This window comes from Hermetia illucens, chromosome 4 (genome assembly GCF_905115235.1).
Source record: "Hermetia illucens chromosome 4, iHerIll2.2.curated.20191125, whole genome shotgun sequence".
Taxonomy (NCBI): Eukaryota; Metazoa; Arthropoda; class Insecta; order Diptera; family Stratiomyidae; genus Hermetia; species Hermetia illucens.
The window spans coordinates 1287405-1311821 of record NC_051852.1 but is presented as its reverse complement, the minus strand read 5'-3'; the positions used below and the strand labels follow the sequence as shown (position 1 = coordinate 1311821).

The following is a 24417-nucleotide window of genomic DNA, read 5'->3' as shown; positions in this document are numbered from 1 at the left end:
GTCTAGCTTCCGGTTTCCCGACTTGTTTAATATTGTCGATAAAGAAAAATAGATAAGATAGAACTCGTGTTTAATGCTAATGTTTTAAAAGCTGGAAGTGGAGTTGGGAGGGGTTGTTTTAATCCCAGACAAGACGTTGAAATTTAAAGACGAAACATGCACGGGGGGAATGTTATCAAATGAAAGAGTAATTGTGATAATGGCATCGAACATGGGGAGAAATCTAAAGATCCTAGAAGTTTTAAATTTGTACGGCAGTTACCAGTGGATTATGAGGGTAATCGCAAGACCTGCATAACCGCTGATGCTTTCACCAAATGTTTACGTGCTTGGGATCGCGAATTAACGAAAAAGGAAATCCTGCTTTTGGAAGATCATCATTTTGCTAACCTTAGAAACGTAACTCTAGTGTTTCTGCCTCCTAACGCCACTGCAGTATTACGACCCACGAATCAAGGTATTATTAGAGCTTTAAAAGCAAACTTTCGTAAAAATCTTATCCTTAAAATTCTACTGATGATGACTCACGATGTCTGAGCCAAAGGTCCATTTTTATCTGTTACAAACAGGATGGATTTATCTTAGACACTGTAGTTAATACCATGACCCCAAATGCAGATAACTTTGACGAAGAAGGTGACGTACTGCTGAGCTTTTGGCAGGACTATTGATAATCAGCTTTGTCCGGATAGCTCAAGTGGTTAGAGCGCTGGGCTGTCGTAGCGGACTCACTAGTGGCAGAGGGATTTGTTATCGTAATTGGATGTCAGATACCAGTCGACTCAGCTGTGAATGAGGTCCTGAGTCAAATCAGGGTAATAACCTCCGGTGATCGCAATGCTGACCACATTACCTCCTACAGTGTACTGTAGTGTACCGTTACGGTCTTGAATGAAGTGCTCTAACACACTTCATTTGATCCAATATGGATTATTACTATTATATTAATTTATACGGTCGCTTTGTGCGTCGTCCGTTGTTTATCCGGATTCTACTGTATATACATTTTTCTACAAGTTCTAAGTTATATTCGCCAATCGTTATATTTTTTCTAATGGGCGTCATTTTTCTCGTTTGCGTCATAATTTTCGTCTTGTTTTTGTTAATTTGTAGACCAACTTCGTTTGCCCTTTTATCGAGTTTTATAAAAATCTCCATTACTGCGCCATGATGATTATATGGTCTGCATATGCGACGATTTGGCAGGACTTTTAAGAGCAGCGTGCCTTTCGTGTCCACAGGCTGTTTTCGTACAACGTGCCCTAGTGCTAGACTGAACAGTGGAGATGTCAATCCATCTTCTTGCTTTAATCCGACGTTTGTCTCAAACGCATCAGTGGGGCTATTATTGACTCTGATCTTCGCGTTTGTTGGGGACATCAGACGGAATTTTAGGTAGAAAGCTAGCGGTTATTATATGAAAACATCGTGCTTGAAGGTTTTTTTTTTCGTTTTGACGATGCAATTATTACTACATTCAGACATACTGCCAGCTATGTGACACCAGCAGCAAGTGTCGTGGCTCGTCGAGATTTGCCGGAGGTGTACTATTTGGGATATGTACCCCAGTCTTGGAAATGCGCACGTCCGGTTTTCATACCGAAAGTGGGCACTTAAGGACGATTATGGAGGGAATACCTTTCTCAAAGTCCCAGCACATCTACCTCAACGGCAAATCCTCACAAAAACAGCTCTACACAAGGCAATTGGCACGATTTAGCGGCCAATACAGTACAAGCAATATACTCTAGTTGCCTTCGGGGCTATAGAGGAAGTATTCAACAACGTTAGTACCAACGCCATCAATGAACCTTGACCAGTATAGGATTAGAGAGATATCTTTCGCATGGGATATTATCCATGCTAAGAGCTAAGATAATACAGTCTGATCTGATCTAGGGCTTCCGTTTGACCAGATGATCTGTCGTCAGATATTCTGTGTCCAACTTGCGTGGGAGGAATTATTTAGAATTAAGTCAAATTTGGACATTATACTAGTCATATTCTGAAAAACTGAGATTTTTTTGTTAGTTTAAGCTAAAAATAAAAGAATTACGCGGTAATATTTCGCTGAATGTCGTAATTGGAGTTCTCCAACTGCAAGACGTGTAACGACATGAATCTTTATCTGAAACCAAAGAGCTTTTAATTTTTCATTAAATTATTTTCTAAGAATATGAACCTCAGAGCAGCTGAAAATAATCAAAATCCGAAATTTGCAAATGTTAAAAAAAAAAGTATTTCGATTTTCATCATTTTTGTTCACAAATTACCCAAAATAAAGCACCCTTAAAAATAGGATTTCATCCTAAATGTTGGTTCATATTCTTGGCAATTTTGTAAAGAATCATTCCTCCAAATTTCATAATGATCGATTCATTACTTTTTAAGTTGGAATTTTCGCAGATGGAGAAAAACACGTTTGAAAAATCCACTTTATGATGTGAACACATTTATCACTCTTAATTACGAACAAATACAAATGCACTCGTACAAGGGACTGACGTCAAGTATTTATAAATACACTATTTACATAACGTTTCCAGATTTCGTAAGGACATAGAACAACTACTTTCTAGGTGATGGATCGCTCGCTTCTACCCGTATAAAATTTAAACAACGTATTCTGGGATAGCTAGGCTAACGATCTAAGCAATAAAAAAGTCGAGCCTGAAAACCTCCTAATGTGGTTTCCCCCTTAATGAAGTCATTTTGATCACCTTTATCATTGGTCGTTTAATTAAGACTAATTTGCAATAAATATAAATAAAGGAAAAAAAAAAACAAAAATAATGATTAATATATTCGTTTGTGACAAATCACAAACGAACAAATCATAATTGGTAAAATGTTGAGCTCCTTTAACTATTTGGTTTGAATTTATTATCGTGTACCTGTTAGTTTGTTGTGGCTTATTTGAGCTTAGTTTGGTTCGTTACATTTCTGGCTTCCCGGATCAACCTAAATAATTCATCTGCCTCTCCAAAATCAGTTTCTCCAATAAACTCAATATCAAAATCCCTCTTCGTAGGATGTGTGCTGGACGCTTTGATCTTGTGTAGCTCCTAATTGTCTACAAAATAAATTTTTGTCTCCAAACAAACAACTTTCGATCGCTGTAAATTTAATGGCTCCCTCTCAATATTATTATAACCGCGATGAGTTCGCGGCTACGTGTTATGTGGAAGACCGCTTTAATACTATTGTCCTTATATCTCGATAGTTAGACCTCACCAATTCTAGATTCCTTTACTACATGTTTACTGCTTGCGCAAGGTCATAATATGCCAATATTACTAAATTAACTAATCAGTTTTTGGTCTGTCCATATGAAGACACAATCTCTTTGCAACGATACTTTTACGATTGTTAGTAATAGATTGTTTTACGATTAATAGTAATTAAGAAGTTGATCATCCTTTGAAGTCCCATACCTTTTTTTGTGATCCTGGTCATCACTTTTGACTGTATCAGGCCTGATGCCATTGGCATCGACTGATGAAACTAAATTTGCTAATTTGCTATCCATTGCATGAGGAGCTTGCATTTGCTAGCAAGCTTTTTATGGCTGATTGATCTTCCTCTTCAGTAACATCCTCTAAATTCGCGGCGGTAATCCACTTACATATTCAGACTGTTGGTCTCCAATCCCCAAACCCCATTCCAATTTTCTTTGGCTTCCGAAAGCTGGGCTGTCTGCCTGTATTGCAATTGCAACTAGTCGGTGAAGCAGCTACATAGCATTAACTTCATTTCGAACCTCAATCTGGTTTTCAGACATTTTCCGATCCTAGCAAGTCATCAGATATTTGAGCAAACTGTTTTGAAATGTCTTTTACTGTATCGCATATGTGTATGCAAACAACGGATGAACCCAAATTTGAATGGCAAATTTATAACATACACATATAAACTTGTAATTTGAGTTCATCTGTTGCTTGAGAACAGAAGAGCGTGGTTTTTCCTTAATCTAACTCAATGTAGCAGAGCTCTTGATGAACTGGTGATTTTTTGTTGACATGCTTGCTACTTTTGCAATATTCGCATCACTACTTTTCTATTGTAAACATTATTTTGGTTTTACTGCATTTTTGAAAGACTTTTTTATTTTGTTGCCCGACATGTTGAGCAGCAACTCCTCCATATGTTATTCGACAATGCTTCAATCTGTGTTGGAAAAGTGTTTTGCATTCGCCTAATTGAATTTCTTCAGCAGTTTTCAGTCACAATCGATTGGTATTTTAAATCATCAAATGTACGCAGCAGAACAAGCAAAATAAAGGCATGGTTTTGCACTCAAATATCGTTAGTTGACTGTATCCTCCTCGGACGTTGTCTAGTATGACAATGACAATGCATTCTTACGGCTCAGTTGAGTTTTCCGACCTTTTTTGCCATTGCCAGATGATACAATCAGTGGTTTTTCCATAAGTTACTCGAGTAACTGACAGATGAACGGATCCGTTGTCTTGGTTGTGCCCCCCTGTTGACAGTCTTATATATTTGGACAACCAATCATGACTTCCGCAAATCTTTGCGCAAAAAGCTGACTAAAAAATAAGCATAATTACCTGTTTTGAAAACTAGTGTTATTTGCTGCTATTTCTTCAACGAGAATCATTCTTTCAAGAGATTAACGACTCCAAATATACGATGAGAACAGTTAAATTTTGACACCATTACAAAAATTTTTCAGAGTTTTTTTTGCAGGGAAAATTTTCAAAAAATGTTGACAGTTAACGAAAACTGATAAAAATAAGTTGTCGATAATTTTGCCGGTCAGCACATCCTGTTGTCATGACGAACATTTTGTCCTTTCCTATCCAGAAGCGCAGAGCTCATACGCTACAATTCCTGGTGCCTGTTGTCAATTCGTTGATAGTACTTCGCTATTGTGTTTATTCATTTGAGCATTTGAGACCAAAGGATTTTCTAGTCCCTCCAGATTTTCCATGGGTTTAGTTTCTTTTTCTGATTGAAATGGAAAATAATACAGATTAGGCGACGTTACTTTTTGTATAGTTATCCATGACCGATTTTAACTGAAGGTTATAATAAGACATGATCTACCGTTAGTGGACGTCTACTTTGCTTTACCTTTAATTATGTTGCTGTCATGAAAATTCTGATACCATTGATCTTTTCATTATGTTACATATCACCCATCACTCCATATTGATGTGTTGAATGGTCAGGATCTACCTGAGGATCAATCAGATCCTGAAAACCCGACTAAAAATTGCTTCGACATCTAATACCCTTTGGTCGTTCCTCCCAGGATTATTTTACAGTGTTAAGAGAGAGCAATGCCAGACGCTACTACTAATATTATTTCGATTTGGAGGAAACTAACTTGTTATTCTGAGAAAAGGGATGTTGCAATGAAGCTTGATTAATAGCAATGAATTATATCAGGTTTTATATGCACTCTATGAGAGATGGGTTCTAAATTGTAAGTTTTGTTCATAAATCATAAACTGGTAATTCTGTCGCGGGTAATTGCTTCTTGGAAAAAATCAGGTCTTTCGCTTGTGAAGAGTTCACCAGCAACATATATATTAAAGTTCTTTCGTCAGCAAAAATAATTTTTTCGCCACTCCTCAATCCAAAGCATATGGACCATAGCGAATTTTCGGTGATTTCTTCAGTACTCTTAATGATTCGTACTGATGTCATTGTTCTGATTCTAATGCAGCTTACTCCACAGAAAATGATTTTTTAAATAGTTTGATTTGTTTCGCGGAAAGTGTAGAATCTGAACCGATCCTCTATATAAATATTAGGTTCTGGAAAAAGTAATGTCGTTTTTGTGATCGAATTTTAATTTTAAGAAACCGTAAAGCCACCATCGCTTCACTTTTTTGAGAATTTTAACGCTTTATTTAGCATACTTAGAATTATCCGATTTAAGTCAAATATGCCCCCCCCCCCCTCCTTATTTGCAAAAAACTCAGCCTGTTTTCGCAAGCATCTTTTGAGGCCAACTTAGTAGCACCAAGAGCGTTTTGGATGGACCGGAAGAGATGGTAGCTACTTGGTACTCGGTCCGGACTATACGGTGGGTGCGATAGGACATCCCATCCGAGCTCCGGTAGCTTCTGGCGGGTCATCAAAAATGTGTGAGGCCGAGCGTTGTCCTGGTGGAATACAACACCATTCCTATTGACCAATCCTGGCTGCTTCTGGTCAATCGCCTGCTTCAAACGGTCGAGTTGCTCACAGTAGAGGACCGAATTGAGGGGCTGGCCATAGTTGAGCAGCTCATAGTGGATGACTCCCTTCCAATCCCACCAAACACACAGCAAAACCTTCCTGGTCATCAATCCGGGCTTGGCGATGGTTTGGGCCGGCTCGCCGTGCTTCGAGCACGATATTTTTCACTTGAGATTGTCATACGTGATCCACTTTTCATCACCAGTCACCACTGGCTTTAAAAATGGGTCGAATTCGTTCCGATTCAGCAGTGCATCGCAAGCGTTGATTCGGTCCAAGAGATTTTCTTGGGCCAACTCGTGTGGCATCGAAACATCCAGCTTTTTTGAAATCCAATCTTCTGCAAATGGTTCCAAACGGTTTTATGGTCCTTACCCAGTTCCTGGCCAATCGAGCAAATGCTCACATGCCGGTCTACTTGGATGATTTCGACGATTTTATCGGTTTCTACGACGATTGGCCTACCAGTACGGGGTGTATCTTCGACATCTGAAACGTACTATCATAAAACTGTCAAAGAGCTTCATTATCCTTCTTAATTATTTTTTGGTAGGTAATATACATTTCTATGAAGAAATTATGAACTTATTGGTTATAATCACGTGTCGGCGAGTGTATCAAATATGTGGACAATTTTTTCGATTTTTTTGATGAATAAAATGTTATCTTATCGAATTTTGATTCATGCATGATACTGGAATTTTATCTAAACCTGAAATTCGTAGTACACGGCGCTCTCAAACAAGAATCAATGCTTGTTAACATTCCAAGTTATTGACCGCCTAATAATGGAAGCTATTATAAAATAGTTTTCTGTACCCAGTCGCCTAAAATTCCTCTACTTATTAATTATAAAGAACCATGCGCCATTGGCCTTTATTATTCCGAAAACATTCAAATACCCTTTTTGACTTATTCCATCCTAAAAAGAAAAAAAAACTTCACAGAAACACTTTCTACCTTTAAATTGTTTAAATCACCCGCACTGATGAAACAGAACAGGTAAACAACCTTCAACTCGTAGTCGATTCCTTATAAAGTGCATCGCCGGCAGCAGGGACAGGTAGATATTGAAAGAAGATAGCACCGCAGCACACCTAGTTAGGTTTCGTGTTTATTTGTGCTGGCTTGAGTCCAGTTTATGGATTTTAAGAGAACAATGAGAAGAAGAGGTAGCGCTTCGATCTATATTAAGTGGAATATTGCGTAGGAAAAACGTCGTTTCATAAAATATAAAAAAGTATTAACAGGCAGCGTCGATTTCACCTTGAAAGTCGCTCTCTTTTGAATAAGTAAATAAAAATTTCAATATCTAAAATGTATGGAGATGTAGCTTGTTGGGTGTTCATTACTTAAATCCCCAATAAATAGTTATCGACTCCAAATGCACAAAGCAAATGTTACTTGTTGGGGACCAACTGTTATGGAAGTATCTGGTTCTTGTACATTTCACAAAACAATGTCCATGTCCATCAATTTAAAACGATATATTGTGTAAAGCTGTATATTTTTATGGAACATTTATTAATAACAAAGAATAACATCTCAGCTTTCGTAGACTGTATGTCAATTTGCCTATTTATATCTTTTTTGACGCCACTTTCCTGTACCAAAACCGTACAGCCTCCTCACTATCACTGCATGTGTAGTCTCCACATTGGATCGTCATAATTTAGATACTTTACATCGAATATATTTTCTGATTAGGGGAAATTTTCAATGACATGCGAATGCAATCGTTTTAATTTAAAACCAACACAAAAACGACCAAAAAGGTATCAGAAATCTCGAGTGCAGAGGAAATTCTAAAAGATGTTTTTAATTTATTGAATTGTTATCGCAATTCAGGAATTTCAATTTTATTTCTACATGAAATGAGTTGATTTGTGTAACAGTTAATATTGGCTCCTTTAAAAACTGGTAGTTAGAATTGAAGTCCAAAAAAGTAATTAGAATTTCAATAGAATAAGATTGTGATCGCTTTGGATTGTCTTTCTTTGTTTATTGAGTTGAAAAGACATCGCGATCTTCAGATAAATGCGCGAGATAATTCGAAAATAGCTTCATAAATATTTTATGCAAATTGTAATTGGAATGGAGGTGGTAAGTACAAAGCACCTTGGACTCTTTTGTGTAGGAGGTTTTCGCCAGAGTGTAGAATAAAGAAATTCAATAGCAATGATTCTGTTTTACATATTCACTTCAGGTTTATACATATTTATGGTTGAATACGTTTTATATGCACAATTCTCAATGGCTGGATTTGTATTTCTATTTGTTATTACGAACTTTTGGTTAGGGGTTGAACAAAGATACTACGTAGCTATTGAGGTATCACAAGAGTGTTAAGGGTAGAACGCCCTTGCGATCTAAGATTTTGTTACAAAACATTAAAATCGGTTCAACATCTGTCTGTTTGCCTAGGTGGGTGTGGTGGTGATGTCTGTGGTGGGAAGGGGGAACTATGAACCCCCGGACATGCAGTGGGTGATATCCTTCTACGTTGCCTTTAAAGGGGAGGGGGAGGTCTCCATACTTGCAAAAGGAGGATGTCAATTTTTTTTCTACCGAATATAGTCATGTTGGTTATCAAACGAAAGGTCTCGATTAGTACTTTTCGAAGCCGTTTTGAGATTTATGAGAAAGGCATGAAAGTCCTGGGGGTTTAACGTGAGTACCTGCCCTGTAGGCATAATCCCACGGTCCTCTTTGGACACGGACTGATTTTGGGACCACAATCAGAGCCCCGCCATGCAAGCACAGCGGTCCTGGTTTATACTGAGTGCAGGTTCAGCATTCTTACCAGTGGATGCGAGGCCTATCTAAAACCTCTGCCGCAACTAAGGGGTACGGCACCCGAGTTGTACAGCGCAGTTCCACGCTTGAGCTCCGAGGAGGAGTAACTCGTGTGGAACCAAACGTAGAAATAGCACCTCAATTAAGGATATTAAGGATATTATTATTGATCAGAGTCACGCTTTATCATAAACTTTCTAAAAACGAGAAATCCCAACATCATTTACACCCCGAAAAAGTGAGTTCATGATGTGGTTGGCACGAAAGGGAATCAAATATCGAAAGCAGTAAAATTTAATTGTAAATTGGTGAAACAAAGATGAGTTGCCTGGCGGATTTACTCAAAACTAGGACAAAGGTTTAATAAGACGGTATGGGCAATGAGACTGATTCCATAAAAACCGTATATTTAAAAATTATTCCACAATCAAAGTAGCCCCCTTGGGCAGCTATACAGCGATTTCAGCACATTTCTGGAAAGATAGGTTGCTTTGACCACCGATTTTGTTCGAGGGACCAAAAAAGTCACAGGATGACATATCGGGCGAATAAAGCGGCTGTTGCCACACGGCGATCCCTTTAAAGGCTAAATACGGGAACACGCTGAGGACGATGTCGCACGGCGCATTGTCGTGATGAAGGATCCAATTGCGAGCGATGTCTGGGCGCACCCTGTTGACTCGTTTTCGCAATCTTTCGAGTACTTGGCGATAGTAGACTTGATTTACGGTTTGCCCCGGTGGAACAAAAATCTTTGTGGACGATTCCACTGTTATCAAAAAAGGTGATAATCATCGTTTTCACCTTCGACTTGCTCGTGTGAGCTTGTTTCTGGCAGGGGGCATGCGGCGACAACCATTGTGAGCTTTGGCGTATGGCTTCCGAGTCGTATTGGAAAAACGAGCTCTCTCGCCTGTAATAACTCGATCAAGTAGCGTGGGATCGTTTTCCACTTATTCCAAACAGTCTTCTGTATCGGTCATTCAATGCTGCTTTTGCTCCTCAGAAAGGTTCTTTCGAGATATTTTTTTTCATCCCGAAGTCCCCTGTTAAAATTTGTCTGACTGTTTCACGGGGTGCTCAGAGGTAGCGGCGAGGAAGATGGGGCGGCAACCCTATCGGCCAAACCAAAACCAAGTGGCCGAGGAGAACCTCCATAGTGGTGGCACCGGGAGACGCTGTACTCACTTTGGTTTGCCGGCCGTGATGCAGTAGGCGAATGCTCCAAAGGCCTAATCAGGGCGATCAGACCCGAGTCTGCACGGGGACTCATCTGAAGTGGCAAATTGGTCACGAAACCTTACCAGGGGTATACTGATACCATGGAAACCGAGGTAGCCCCTGGACTCTTATACTTCAGGAGAATTCCTGTTGTATCTGAGTACAGCTCGGTTATTTGCGGTAGGCCCCCCTAGTGGGAGTTTCATGGTGGTTGTGGTTATGCTCAAGCGAGAAGAGATCTTCGGGCCTCGATGTGGTGTTGCGTATCAACACGGGTGCCGTACTCCATAGTTCGGTAGAGATTTAGGTAGGTCTTGCATCCACCAGTATGAATGCTAAGCCATGCCCTTGGTATAGACTGGTACCGTTGTTGCTTGTCTCAGCGGGGCTCTGATTGTGGTCACAAAATCACTCCGTGTCTGAAGAGGACCGTAGGGTTAAGTCTCACGACAGGTACCTACGTTAAACACCGAGACGTAACTGACTGTTTCACGGTTCTTACCCAGTTCCGAGGCCAACATTCGAACTGCTAAACGCCGATCTTCACGGATTAGGGCGCGCACACGCTGCGCATTCGCGTCAGTCCACACCTCGACTGGTCTCCCACTCCGCGCTTCGTCTTCCACGCTTTCACGCCCCTCCTTAAAGTCTATGCCATCGAAACACCTCGGCACGACTAAGAGCACTATCACCATGCACTTTTACAGTTTTAGTGTACGTTTCCGAAGCTGTTTCGCCCAATCTGGTGCAAAATTTTATGGCGACGTGTTGCTCTAGATTTCGTTTCTCCATTTTCATGACGACTACCGCCAACACACATCTACTCAACACGACACAGTGAGCGAACTAAAGAAGATAGAGCGATGGTGAATATATCAATTGAAAGGGGAAGGATGCCGGGGAAGGGGAAGGGAATTTGAAAGTTGCAGGTTTACCACAAGTGCGGCAATAAAATCAGTCTCATTACTTAATTGTCTAACCTCGTGCAATGGCATTTTGTTGTTATAAATTTTGATGAGAAGGTAACGCCACGCATATAGTGTTGTCTAAGCGTTTCTCATTGAAGAAGCTAGAGAAACCCGTAGAACACTTTTTTTTCACCAGGGCGGAGGAAAGTGTGCATATCCCTCCTCGAAAGCTTGAAACGATTATATTCACGATTGTAGGCAGGTGAAACTGAAGAAATCAGTAGACTTCTTTTAAAACCTTTTTAAGGTTTTGTGTAAACGAAAAACCTTATTAAAATCGGTTTACTGTCTGTCTGTCTGTCCGTCGCACGCATTTTTCTCGTAGACGGTTGTAGCGATTGGCACCAAATTTGGTAGAAAGGTGGGAACTGTGAACGCTCACGCATATAGTGAGTTACATCCTTTTACGTCAAATTTAAGGGGGGTCCCCATACATGCAAAAAGGGGGTGTACATTTTTTTTTCATCAAATATAGCCATGTGGGGTATCAAATTAAAGGTCTCGATTAGTACTTTTCGAAGCCGTTCTTAGTTTTGACATTTGTTGAAAAGGTGGCTCCCATTCGTTCAAATCCCTTTTCTGCACTGACACTGAAAAACAATTTTCACTGCCAAAAATAGTTTTTCAATGTCACCATGGTCACAACGATTCGCACTTGCGTGCATCCGACACACAAGTGGCTTGCTCCGCTACAACACATGCTGCAAGACATGACAAAGCGTCAGCAACTACGTTACCTTTCCTAGACACGTGTTGAATATGGGAAGTGAACTGGCTGATAAAACTCAAATGCCAAAGAGACGCTTTGCCGGGCTTTTGTTTCAAACCAAAAATGAGTGGCTTATGGTCCGTGAACATTATGAACGGCCTGCCTTCAAGGAAATACTGGAAGTATTTAATTGCGGGGTACGTGTCTAATAACTCACGATCATAGGTGCTGTAGTTCCATTGAGCGGGATTCAGTTGTTTGGAGAAGAAGCTCAACGGTTGCCAGATTTGGTCCACCTTGAGAGCAGCACCTACGGCAATGTTTGATATCGAATACGGCTAAGAGTGCATCTGGTTGAGGGAATGCCAGAAGTGTAGCATCCACCAGCGGTTGCTTGGTGGTCAAAAACGCCTGAACAGCCTCTGGGAACCACACAAACAGACGGAAGTCTTTGGTTTTCGGCCCAGAGAAGAAGGCGTTAAAGATCGTTTGATGGTGGGTAGCCTTAGGCAAGAAACGACGATAGAAGTTTAACATGCCCAAGAACCTCTTCAAATCCTTAATAGTTATTAGAAGCGGGAAGCTCGAAATCGCTTGCACCTTGACTGGGTCCGGGTGGACCGGGTGGTGCCTTTAGGGGTAAAAATTTGCATTTTTCAACGTTAAGTATTGGACCGACCACAAGGAGGCGTTGAAAAAAGCAGTTGAAATGCTCCAAATGCTCGAACTCAGAGGAAGACGCGATCTGAATATGATCCAAATAAACGAAACAGAAGTGGAGGTTTCGCAACACAGAGTGGATGAATCACTGAAAGATTTGCGTCGCGTTGCACAGTCCAAAGTCATCATATTGCCGTTTTCGGAATGTCTTCGGGAGCTACAGGGATTTTATGGTATGTCATGACTAAGTCCAAGGTCGAGAAATTACGGCAATTTGCACTAGAGTACACAAAATCGTGGATGAGTAGGATAGGGTATCGGTCTGGAATCGTCTGAGCATTTAGATGTCTGAAGTCGCCACAAGGTCTCATCATTGGGTTTAGGGACCATGTAAAGTGATTAAGATCAACAATGGATGGAACTTGCTGCGTAAGCAAGATGAGATTTTTCCTGATGACCTAAGGGAAGTTGTGGCGTCAATTATCTATTATGTAGATCCACTAGCAATCTATAGTTGCACAGGGAATCCGCGCCTAGGATGGGAATGCTGAGGTCCGCGATAATGAAACGCCAAGAAAACGCTCGTTGAAGTTCTAAACTCAAGTCTACCTACCTGTAGTCATACCTGCGAATCGACGAAAAATTTGCTGCCACGTGTTCCAACGATTGCGTTATTAAATTATGATACTAGGATACGGGAAGAACCGAGAATTCAGGGGGGATCTAGGCCTTGATCTATTCCTGCTTCCTAAGCGCAAAGAACCGACAGCCTCTGCCAATTCAGAGACGGGAGCTGTTAATGCTGCCACTATCTGTTGTAGCTGTGTCACGTGGCTTGAGTTGTCGCGAGACACCTCGGTGGAGGCTAACGTGTTCAGATAACCCTAATCCGCACATATCTAGGTGGCATGTGTGCTTTCCGAGTGACTCTACAGCCACAAAGAGTGTAGCAATTCAGTGCAGACTTTGTAACCACTCAATTGCTTCATTTCATTTACTGACAGGCGCTTTATGAGCTACTCTTTTAGTCACAAGGGCAGTCCTCGAGAATGTTGGAGACAAGCTCCTCATCTAGCCCGACTTAGCGGGTGTAGGGCGGAAATTGGACCTCGAGTCGAAGGAATCATGCTGTCAAACCTCCTCCTATGCCAAAACTGCGACACTCGTATTGCCACGGCCATTACCGAGGGACTTCCTTCTACTCCGGTGGACATCGTGAGTGGTAGCGAAAAACCCACAAGAGATCAAAAACACGATTCGCTCTTGCATGCGTCTGACAGGCAAGTTGCTCGCTCCGCCACAAAACTGATCCCGGGATGAAAATTATGCAGATCTCCTGAAATCTAATTTTCAGGAACACAAGAATACTCCGAACCTGGGAGATATTCCCTTTTCGCTAATTGAGGAAGAGTCTTTTTTTTTCTGTGGAAGCGTTTTTAGGGAGTGCAATTTCCCGCTTTCGGTATTGAAAGTCGAAAGGTTGACACATACTTCAAACATTTTTCTGGTTATTTGAATTTTATCCTCCATTATCTCCTCCACACCCTGATTGACCATGAAAATAAATCACCTGCACCATACTTGCATCTCTAATTACAAATCATAATTGCTGCCATTACAATTACACTCAGAAAACAACCAATCTAATTACTGTATTTTGAAATAGTGTGTAATTCAAATCACAAATGAAATTTCCACTTAAACTGACTGTGGCGATCAACAAGTAGACAGAACATGTTTTACGATTTACCGCCATCATTGCGAGATGGTTGTTGTTGCTTATGTTATCGTAAAAAAGTCGTAAAACTCCAAGAATGAATCGTTCCATCGTTTACTTTCTTCCGTATAGTGAACGACCGCAAATATCCGTATAAACAACTACTCAACGTTCCCCCGCTCAGATAGTCTTGGATAAGAGATATATTCTGAACTGGCGGAACTCTTATTGTGGCTATGATTAGAGGAGAATACGCTGATTCCAGAATTATAGGTTTTGAATGGGCCATTCGTAAGCGATGAGACTCCTGTGAGAATTTACGATAGTTTAATGTTGTCGGTTTTTATTATTATCGCTTGGTGGGGGTTTTGATGCATATTTTCGTTTTCCCATATTATTGGAATTATTGTGGTGTTTTCACAAGAGGAAAATGTATTGTTTGGATAATTATGATGATTTTTGAACGAGATCAAACTGGACTGAAAATTGTGAGGTTTCGGACTGAACGAAGGAACTTACGAATGATTTTATATCAATTATAACAAAGGGAATTGGCATTATCTGTCTCATACATAAAAAGGTAGAGGTATCACGTTGCTGAGTACCATCCGGATAGCCCCATACGCTCAGAACATCATTGGCTCATAACAAAGAGGCTTCACTCCAGGCAAATCAGCAACAAATCAGATTTTCTCTCTGGGGCAAGCAATGGAAAAACTGTTGGAATATGGACAACAGTTGCACCATCTATTCATCGACTTTAAAGCCGCCTATGATAGCATAGCCAGGGTAAAACTGTACCCGGCCATGAGAGAACTCAGTATCCCGACGAAATTAATAAGACTGACTAGGCTGACCCTGACCAATGTGCAAGGCCAGATAAAAGCAGCAGGATCACTCTCAAGACCATTCGACATCAACAACGGTCTACGACAAGGGGATGCCCTATCATGCGTCCTCTTTAACCTGGCCCTCGAGAAAGTGATCCGTGATGCTGAGGTACGATCCTCTTTAAGTCCACCCAACTACTGGCCTATGCTGACGATATCGACATCATGGGAAGAACGACCCGAGACGTACAAACTGCCTTCATCCAGATCGAGCAGGCGATGATTGGCGCGAGATCTTGGGTTGCACATCAATGAAGGTAAGACAAAATATATGGTGGCAACGTCAGCACCGAAGACGAATCAACCAACAACATCAAACCGCACTGGTCAAACACGAAGAAGAATAAGGATAGGTGAATACAACTTTGAGACCGTTGACAATTTCTCCTATCTAGGGTCGAAAATCACAACCGATAACAGCTACGATGATGAAATCCGCGCACGGTTGTTGTCAGCCAACAAAGCCTATTTCAGCTTACAAAAACTGTTCCGCTCGAAACGTCTCACCATAGGGCCAAAGCTCTTACTGTACAAGACAATGATGACATGTATTCCTCGAAGACTTGGGTTCTTAGCAAGAAAAATTGCGAACTCTTGGCCGCGTTTGAGAGAAGAATCCTCCGAAGAATTTCTGGCCCCCTACATGAGGATGGACGATTCCGTAGCCTACACAATGACGAAATCTGTGAGCGATACCATGACCGTCCGGTTGTGGATAAAATCCGGTTCAATAGGTTACGGTGGGCGGGTCACATAATCAGTATGGATGAGGATGATCCCACCCGGAAAGTCTATAAGGGCAATATCTATGGTAGAAAAAGAAGACAAGGCAGACCCTGCCTAAGATGGAGCGATGGCGTAGGTCAGGACGCCAGACAGGTTTTAGGGATATCAAATTGGTGGACCTCGGTGCAAAACCGTTATGTCTGGAGTTCCTTATTACGGCAGGCCTAGACCGGATACCGGTTGTTGCGCCGTTGATGATGATAAATTGGCAATGAGTATCCACATACCATATGTTGCATATTGATATTGGGACGCATAACACGAACGAAGAAATCGTCATATGTTTCATGAATTCCATGGAATGTTAAAATCAAGAACTCTGGACCCTCGGGCTATTATTTCTATTATGCAGAGGATATCAAATTTTGAGTAGCTCATAGAATGAGTCGTCCCAGAAAAAGAAAGTATTACTAGTCGATCGTAAGCGGGAATGTGTCTTCAACCATTCCTCAGAAAGGTCCTTTAGTATTTACGAAAGGGTTCTTTACGTTATAATATTTAAATTTGCAAAAATATTAAATCTTTAAACAACAATTTGAGCTTAAAACACAATCAGTGATCCTACAAGTCACGAGTCCCGAGATGTGGAGAAATAAATTTTTACTTTATTATATAATTCTTGTCTCTATTGCTCCATAATTTACTCCATGCTTTGTGCCACATTAAATTAAAGCAGCAAATCCAACTCTGATAAAGATAGTGGATGACCGGTTACATCTTTTCAAAGTGTTTGAATATTTGCAGGTAGAAAAGTGCTGTCTCACAAATCTACCTCTTGTTCTATCCAAGATTTGTTATTTTCAATTTTACGAGCTATTTCCTAAGGGTCCTTTGTATTGTCTGAATTTGAGGTCAAGGATAGTGCACTTATCGTACTCATTTCGTCGCGCTTTCTTCAAAAGGATTATGTCTTTGTGTTTTTAATTGCTACGTCAAAGAATTTATATTTATGGCCTCGCTGGTGAGTTCTATTTGGCTTGGGTGCTTTCCCTTGGAAACTGAATCTTCCATGTTTGTGTTTGAAGTATGTTTCTTCATATTGACCTTTTTTGTAATTTAACTAGAGCTTGTCCGTTACCTTCAGGCAGCGTGGGTGAAAAAGTAAGTTAATATTTTTATTAAGGAAATGTCGAATTTATCATTCTTATTCAGTATTTCTGCCTACAAAGGTCACTTTTGGGGTGTTTCAATGGGAAGTATTAGGTTGTTGCAAATGAAATGTCGGATATTTGAGTAAAATTTCAAAAAACTATAACTTTTATGAAAATTAATTTTATTAGTCAAAATAAGAACCAGCAGCTTCAATGCACTTCTCCCAACGAGATACAAGGGCATTTATTCCAGTTTCGTAAAAGTCTGGGTTTCTAGAGCTAAGAAATTCTTCAAAGGCACTTTTGACAGCTACTTCATTGCTGAATTGTTTCCCCGCCAAAAAGTGATCCAAATGCTTAAAAAAGTGGTAGTCGGTTGGCGAGAGGTCGGGTGAATATGGTGGATGAGGAAGAGTCTCATATCGTAATTCATTTAATTTTTGGACCGTCATTCTGGAAACATGAGGTCGGGCGTTATCATGGAACAGTATCACTCCATCTCTGTTGACCAATCTAGGCCGCTGAACACGTAATTTCTCGTGCATTTCATCAAGTTGGGCACAATATTTCTCTGCATTAATTGTTTCACCACGCTCCAAAAACGAATAATGAATAATTCCAGATGCAGACCACCAAACAGTTACCATTACCTTCTTCGGGTGAAGGCTCGGTTTTGGCATGTGTTGTGGAGGCTGATCGGCATCTAGCCATTGCGCTGATCTGCGACGGTTGTCGTACAATATCCACTTTTCATCGCATGTCACTATTCTGCGCAAAAAGGGATTGTTCCTGTTGCGGTTGAGTAGAGAACTGGATATTTCCATTCGCAGCGCCATGTTTTGCTCTTTCAATTCATGCGGAACCCACTTATCAAGCTTCTTCACCTTTCCAAGCTGTTGTAAGTGCCGAGATACTGTCGAATAGTGTACGCCTATTTTCTCTGCAATGTCACGAATCGATGATCGGGGATCAGATTCCACTATCAAACGCAACTCGTCGTTGTCGATCGATGGTCCTGGGTGTCCACGAGGTTCACTTTGGAGGGTCATGTCGCCTGATCGGAATTTTTCGAACCACCGCTGTGTCGTTCGTTCGTTTGCTGCGTCAGCTCCAAATGCTCTGCAAATGTTTCTGGTTGCCTCCGCTGCGTTGTGACCAAGTTTAAATTCATATAGAAAAAGTAGACGTTTTTGACTCCCTTCCATGCTTTTTTCTTTGAGTTTTACTTGGAACTTCAATGACGATTGAAACTGAAATGACTCCGTGATCGAACGAACGACTATTTATACTCAATTATCCCATACCACCAGAGTCACCTTGCGGCAGTTTTAAACATTAAAATCATAAGTAACTTCACTTCATTGAAAAATCCGACATTTCATTTGCAATAACCTAATATTTCAAAATCAGTTTGAAGATCATTATTACTTTCAATTCATGTATACGACTGGAAGATGTTGAAAAAGTTCAATTGAAATTCTTTGATGACAAGCTCCAATTCTGATTAATGTTGTCAATGCGTGAACTGTAGTTACGTTCTTTCTCAACAACAGTTTATGAGACCGACCTTCTCCTTTAAATTATCGTCTATAATTCTAAGTGATCATTTGACTGATTCAATATTTTTAAAACATTTTTAGTTGCAATTCGTATTTTCTTTCTTAACGTCTCTACGAATAAGCGCGAGTCATCCCGACCCAGGCGAATAATACTTTCTATTAGGACGGAAATTCGATGCCCCGCTGAGGTAGTGACTTCTGTGTGAGTTGGGAGTGAAAGAATTCAGATTTGTGGACTAGCAACCTGCAACCCTCAAAATTAAATATACTTCAGTAACTTCTCTCATGCTTCGGAATTGGATGGATTTTGCGGCTATGAATTTTTGCTTTCATCAAAGGTTTGCAGTTGAATTTTGGAATGTACAAATGCTTCTTGACGACGGTATCGAGGTTCTTCAAAATGCTCGTTTGCCGCACCTTCAGCAATAATTTAACCAATGCAGGCGGCCATTCTATGGTTAAGTAAAATATGATCTTGGGACTCCGAAGAGGACTCCTCTATTTTGCGGTACTGTCAGGGAGTATACTAACTGCAAGATTCCCAGCGGTCATGAGTGTCTGTGTTCATCTTGTATTTGTTTCGCTGCTGTGCGCTTATCACTTGCACAGCGTAAAGTGTGATGATAGTGAAACTAAAGCACTGTCTGAGTGTGTGGATGTCCCATACTTCACTAAGGAGAGAACAGGAAACACTATAAATGTCCTTACTGACTTAGCCGAAATACAACATATAAAACTCAGACGCCTAGCATTGATGAAAGGAATATGTTGGTTCCGAAATATGGACGTTTGTTAAAAATTATCTTTCCAAACATCCAAACCGCTAGAAAGATTGCAATATTCACTTCATAAAACATTTACTAGTTCATTTATGATTCCATTTGAAACAAGTCTATTGCGGAGAAAATTGGCGAACCCAATCTAAGCAAAGCGACCGGAACAAAGATTAAATGCTAAATTTAATTTTTCCATGAATATGTTTTGAGTTTGTGGTATTAACAGCTCTTGGTCGTAAATATAATTCGCAAAAATGATTCGCTTTCATCCGATAATTTGCCTTGTTTGTTGATTTTCACTGTGAAATCAATGAAAATATCATTCTTCACTTTGTTCAATGCTGTATAATGCCCTTAGCTGCTTTGTTGGTTAGCTGGTTGTATGGAATAGCGCTTGCCGATGCTACCAGGAGAAGCTATTAATTAGCAACTTGGACTTTATTACATTATCAGGAATGTGGTAATACAAAGGGACGGTTGAGTTAAGGACAGCCATCCTACCATTTTTCTAATTGCCAACTTTGCCTAATGAGGCTATCAATGCAAGATTTTGTATATTTAGACGCAAAAGTTCTAGAAAATATGCTATACCTCAAATTATATGCCAGGTAATGGGAAGATTTGGGAGCTTCCAAGGCATTAACGGCAAAGAAAGGGCGGATAGGCTTGGAAGAAAGGAATCCTAAACAGTGTTTGTAAGCCTGGAGTCTGTACGGGAAAAGAAGCAAAGCGAGACTGGCAACTCAAGCCGATCAATGAAAGACAGCGGTGGGGCTATAAGGCTACATAGCAAATTAACACTACAGAATGAAGGGCGGGCTAACATAAAAGGGCAACAACTAAGTATAATTTGAAATGTGAAGACACAGGGAGGCCTAATAATTGGTCACTAATTTCTACGGAAACTTGTGTATCCGATGGGGGTCTTTAATGAAGATCGTACATGGAGAGTTTAGTGACTAGATCGGGAGTTTTCACATCAATGAACTTTGGCAGGACATACCATAAGCCAACAAGCTATGGTAAGGAGCAACAAAACTTAATGCTACAAGAAGTACTCTCTCCTATCCATCCCATTTAACATTTAGTGTTAAAAGAACGATTGCTAACTTATAGAGCAATTGTGATAATTACATTAGGATAATATTTGGGAGTCAAAAAATTATTGAAGCCAATTTTGGAGTCAATACCGCGTTTGAAATTTCGGCCAAATTGCTTGAAAGTGTTCGAAATAAATGATAATCGTATGGAGTGAGATATGATGAATATCCCGAATATGGAAGAAGTTGCCAACCATTCTTTTGGATAATCACTTTTGTTATGTTTGTATGTGAGAACAAGGTTTGTTATGTTGGTAAATCACTTAGACATTCTAGCTTGATATCGGCGAAGATATTGACAATAAAGTTCGGCACTATTGTCTGACATCCCGGGAATAGTTCGTAGTAAATGGCATTCAGTCGATTACACCATACGCATAACATCTTCGCATTTTATCGGTGAGGACCTCTTCTCTGCTTGACTCACTATTTCCCATCACCGGGGACTATGCGAGATAAAAACGACTTATGCGGTTGTCATGCTGAATGATGACGAGCGAGAAAGGAGGCGCTTATTGAAACTCGTTGATTTTTGCTATTCTTGTTTAAAACACCTAGTACCGAAACTCCTAGCTTAGATGGATTGGATGGATGGATTGTAGCTGTTGAACTACGGTTAAATTGTCGTAACTCATTATATTGGCATTTTCTTTTGTTATTTCCCTCCTTGAAATATGAAAACCATCTTCGAGCAGTTCTTCTGGCGATAGCATTTTCACCATAAACGGCACACATGTTTCTGGCAGCCTGAGTTGCTTTCGCTCCACGATTAAACTCAAATAAAATAAAACGATAGAATTCGTAGTTCTTAGTCTAGAAATAAAAAAGGTTTTCATATATTCGAAAACTTTATTAAGAAATCCAAACTGCATCTTTTAAGGAATAAATTGACGTCACATACATGCAAACAAATTTATTCATTCAATGTCCTTTCACAAAAAAAGGGTCAGGAACTATGTACCAACCTAATATTATTATTGGTATTCTTCAGCCTTAAATATTCCTTTTTAACGAATTGTTAGTGGAATATGGTTCATCGGTCTTTTTAGATGCCCAGCATCGCTTTTAATGTTCGAATATTGCAGTTAGTTACTTGATTAAAAGGAAGCTTTTCGATTTTCTAACACCAGCCAATGCGAATCATGACTACTCTCTCATTCAGTAAGGATGATTGCGCTATTGATGATGAAAGTTCTGGGCGTATATAAATATGTTTCTCCTTCGAATATCAATAGGTTTTTGGGATAATGATCCTTTTAATTACCTCCGGTGGTCTCAAACCTCAATATAAACAGGGGAATTAGAGCTCAGAACTTTCTCATCCGCTCGTATTTTCCTTATAACTATGTTTGTTATTTTGATCATTTATCATTCTTTATTTGTATCTTTATAAATAAAAAAATCTAATCAAACTATAATTGACACTTTTCAACAATGCGAGTTAATATCTTTTGATTTCATATTATAAGCAACGATATTTTCAATCAAATAAATATTATAAGGAAAAGAAAGTCCTAATTTCCTACATTCATCTTGCAGTCCTTTCCATTCGAAACACCCAAGAGGAAGAACCACCAGATCCACAACTCATGCGTTTGGATAACATGCTCATTGCTGAAGGAGTAGCTGGACCAGAGAAGGGAGGCGGCGGTGCCGCAGCTGCATCAGCCGCTGCAGCAAGTCAAGGTGAAAAATTTTTATTTAGCTTTTAGCAACTTCCGAAAAATTCTACTAAATTCCCAATTAGGGTCTCTGTCTATCGATGCTGCAGACAATGCAATTGAGCACTCTGACTATCGTGCAAAACTGGCACAGATTCGTCAGATTTACCATCAAGAGCTGGAAAAGTATGAACAAGCATGCAATGAATTCACAACACACGTAATGAACTTGTTGCGAGAACAGAGCCGAACTAGGTAATAAAATGAAAGGTCAATTAGAAAATTTAGGTATTTATTGATTATTTGTTAGGCCAATCACTCCCAAGGAAATCGAACGAATGGTTCAAATTATTCACAAAAAATTCAGCTCAATTCAAATGCAATTGAAACAATCGACATGTGAGGCAGTCATGATATTGCGTTCACGTTTCCTAGATGCACGTCGCAAACGACGCAACTTTAGCAAACAAGCTTCCGAAATTTTGAATGAATATTTCTACAGCCACCTTAGCAATCCATACCCGTCGGAAGAAGCGAAGGAGGAGCTAGCACGAAAATGTGGTATAACGGTAAGTAACGGTTATCCTCAGTTTTGGTTTTATATTTCAATCTATCGTGATTTGGCAAAGGTTTCGCAAGTGTCAAATTGGTTTGGTAACAAGCGTATTCGTTACAAGAAGAATATTGGAAAGGCTCAGGAGGAAGCTAATTTGTACGCAGCGAAAAAAGCGGCAGGCGCTTCACCGTATTCAATGGCTGGACCACCAAGTGGAACAACAACTCCTATGATGTCACCGGCACCGCCTCAAGATTCAATGGGATACTCATTAGGATCGGGTGGATATGATCAGCAACAACCCTACGATGGTAGCATGGGTTACGATCCGACCATGCATCAGGATCTGAGTCCTTGAGGACGGTATTTCGATAAATTTTAAATTTATTGAAATGAAGATGTGCGACGTGAACGTTGGTAGTAAGGATAGGGTGAACACAACTATACATGATAAATTAAACCTATTTATAAATAAATACATGCTAAATGTTTTCTTAGGTTTAAATTCACTAAAATGATGGCAATCTATTAGGTTATTTCCGTTTAAAATTCTGTTTCATCAGATTTTATGTTTTAGTAGTTCAATTGTTTCGTTATGAACTTTCCCTTTCAATTGCATTAGATATCGTATGCTTGGAATATTTCTGCAAATTGCTGTGTTTTCCTCCCCCTCTGAGTATTATTAGTTGAAGTTCTTATGATCTGGTTTCGTCAATATTATTTCGTAATCTAAATCAAACAAAGTTATACGTAATATTTGATAAGTGAAATGATAAGGACATTGTGTTTAAAAGATTCTGGAAATCATCTAAACAAACGAAAAACCATGTATACTAATATCTTCTTAAAAAGTAACTATTAATGATTCTATATTCTACATATATTGTAAGAACACTAACCATTGTGAGTTGTATTTAAACTGAATTATCTTTTAGCCCTTTTTTTTCTAGACAAAATTTAGGACATTATCTACTTTGCATAGATAATCAAAAAAAGAAATATGAAAACGGTTGTATAACGATAAACTAAGTATGAGAAATATACAGTGAAATTGTTACGTTTTACATGGCCTGTCGGCGGAATCTGTCTCCAAAGAGTGAATTCTGCTGCGAATGGTTTTCATTTGGTCCAATTTTTGAATCGTTCTATTCGGATGCATTTAATTTTGGATAAGAACAGCTTCTGATGTGCATATAATTTTTTTATTCGGGCTGGCGCGTCAGATCTGCACCACAGGAAAATTTCTCATGTGCCCATCTCGCGGTGCTGCAAGTACCATGATTGAAACTAGTCGATGGATGACTTGCTCTTGGCTCATGATTACTTTTAATTCTCAATAACTTTTTTTTGTTATCTGGTTGATAAAAAAAACATCAAAGCTGTAGATCCGGCCATTTCGGAGTGGCCCTTGTGATTTTTTTTGATGCTATGGAGCCCACACTTTTTCTCTAGAGATAATCACTGTTTGGGCTCTGTTTGCGGGAGACTTCTTTAAATCGACGGAGCAGAGTGAATTCATTTTGGAACCAGGAAGTGATACTAGCGGAGATTATTTTAGGCATCAAAATGATTGGATTCAACAGCTTTCTTATATTGGGTTGGGGAAAAAGAAATGTCGTATTTGTGATAGAAATTTGACGCTTTATTTAACATACTTAGAATTATCCAATTTAAGTCAAATATGCGCCGTTTTGTTGGCAAACTTGTTGCCATT

General features: G+C 39.8%; 1 protein-coding gene across 1 annotated transcript in view; it reads left to right on the top strand.

Annotated features, from left to right (window-relative positions):
* Positions 1 to 24417, top strand: part of LOC119654927 (homeobox protein extradenticle) — a 28337-nt gene extending 3920 nt beyond the window's left edge. Inside the window, exons 3-6 of the mRNA XM_038060578.1 lie at positions 22026 to 22172; positions 22234 to 22402; positions 22458 to 22716; positions 22777 to 24417. Of these exons, the coding sequence (XP_037916506.1) occupies positions 22026 to 22172; positions 22234 to 22402; positions 22458 to 22716; positions 22777 to 23061 (860 nt within the window). The 3' untranslated portion in view covers positions 23062 to 24417. The remainder of the gene's footprint in view (positions 1 to 22025; positions 22173 to 22233; positions 22403 to 22457; positions 22717 to 22776) is intronic.